Raw genomic sequence first — 1478 nt, 5'->3', positions numbered from 1 at the left:
GTGTGTGTGTGTGTGTGTGTGTGTGTGTGTGTGTGTGTGTAAGACAAAATCTAGCATATCCATGCATACTCATTCACATAAATAATCAACGCTCCACATTTGGTAGGATCTAACATTCAATCCATCGTTGATGCTTGTGCGCACTATTTGTGGATACTTTCGCGAAACGTGCCATCTATAATCGAACGCAAGTGCTGCTTCAATCATTTTCAGTGGAAAGGCCGTACTTGGACAATGCTTCTTAATTTCTTCACTTTATCAATATCACTATATTCATCTCTTCTTCTTGCTCGTCTCCACTTGCTTAGCCTCTTTCTCTAGATCTTCGAGGATGTCTTCCGTCACTTCATTGAATTGCAGCAGCAAGAAACATACCAAGGCTGTATATGTCGACGTGCAAATGTAGTCAATCGATATTTTCTAAAGCAAGTTCCACCATACGATAGCTGAACACAAAAATTTACAAGTATGGATTAAAGTACTCCTAAATAAGAAGGGGAAAATGTGTACAATAAATAAACACCAGGGGTGGTCTCGTATACACCCTATATTTGAACAAAGAATGCATACAAATTGTATGTGGCTTCGTTGATAGTTGTATGGAATACCTGCCTTGTAGTATATATGTATATGAATGGCGTGCGTATATGAAAGCTTCTAATCTGCAACTCTTATCGCGTAAGACCTTCAAATTCGTTCAGCTTTCTGGGTTAAATGGAACCTATGGTTGTCTTAATCAGAAGATACTAAACTGAAGAATAGTCCTCAGAGATTAGAAGACCTAGCCAACAACAAATATGCTGACAAGAGCTCTGCGACACTCCAGCTACGAGGTACAAAAATCACAATCAATAGCCACATCAAAAGACCTCGAATTCAATACACATGCCACAAAACTGTATACTCACCAGCCGCAATCATCAGGTGACCACGTCCAATGATACTCAAATCATCCACCATCAGCATCGGATCTTCCAGGCCACTCTCAACGACTCGCTGTTGTGCGGTTGTCACTATGATCGCGAAATAGGGCACTATAATCGCAAGACCAGCTGCCATCACAAGGTCTTTGTAAGTACGCGTTTCCAAGGCAATACGCTTCACGATGACCGCGATCATCAGTACTATGAGGCCAGGTATAAAGGTCTTCGACAGCCAGGATTGACAAGTTGAAACGTAGTATACAGTAGTCGTGCGAATCTGCTGCTGAATCACTGGATGCGTATAGTCTTTCACACCTACCATGCCCAAATTGGGATGCGCAAGTGTTAGACAAGAATGTTTAAGCAAGCTCACTAACAGCTCAGAACATGGATTGTATGTACTGATGAGATTCAACGTTACTGACAAGTCTTATAGATAAAGCATCCTAAACTCAATTCCCTATCTTGAGCCCCGAGTGTCAGCATAGGATATACAAACTGGGATACTAGACATAGAACACAAATTTTGAATTTATAAATATACATATATATAAA

At 40.6% G+C, this 1478-nt stretch overlaps 1 protein-coding gene across 1 annotated transcript; it reads right to left on the bottom strand.

Annotated features, from left to right (window-relative positions):
- Positions 1-86: 86 nt before the first annotated feature.
- On the bottom strand, positions 87-1245 carry SARC_04827 (hypothetical protein; the record flags this gene model as incomplete). Its single annotated transcript, XM_014301311.1, has 2 exons — positions 87-380; positions 909-1245. 2 exons carry the CDS (start codon positions 1243-1245, stop codon positions 274-276), a joined length of 444 nt encoding a protein of 147 aa, XP_014156786.1. The 3' UTR covers positions 87-273.
- Between the last annotated feature and the right edge of the window lie 233 nt (positions 1246-1478).

This window comes from Sphaeroforma arctica (genome assembly GCF_001186125.1).
Source record: "Sphaeroforma arctica JP610 unplaced genomic scaffold supercont1.286, whole genome shotgun sequence".
In the NCBI taxonomy this organism is placed as follows: Eukaryota; class Ichthyosporea; order Ichthyophonida; genus Sphaeroforma; species Sphaeroforma arctica.
The sequence above is the reverse complement of the archived record's forward strand: the minus strand, read 5'-3'. Positions and strand labels throughout refer to the sequence as shown.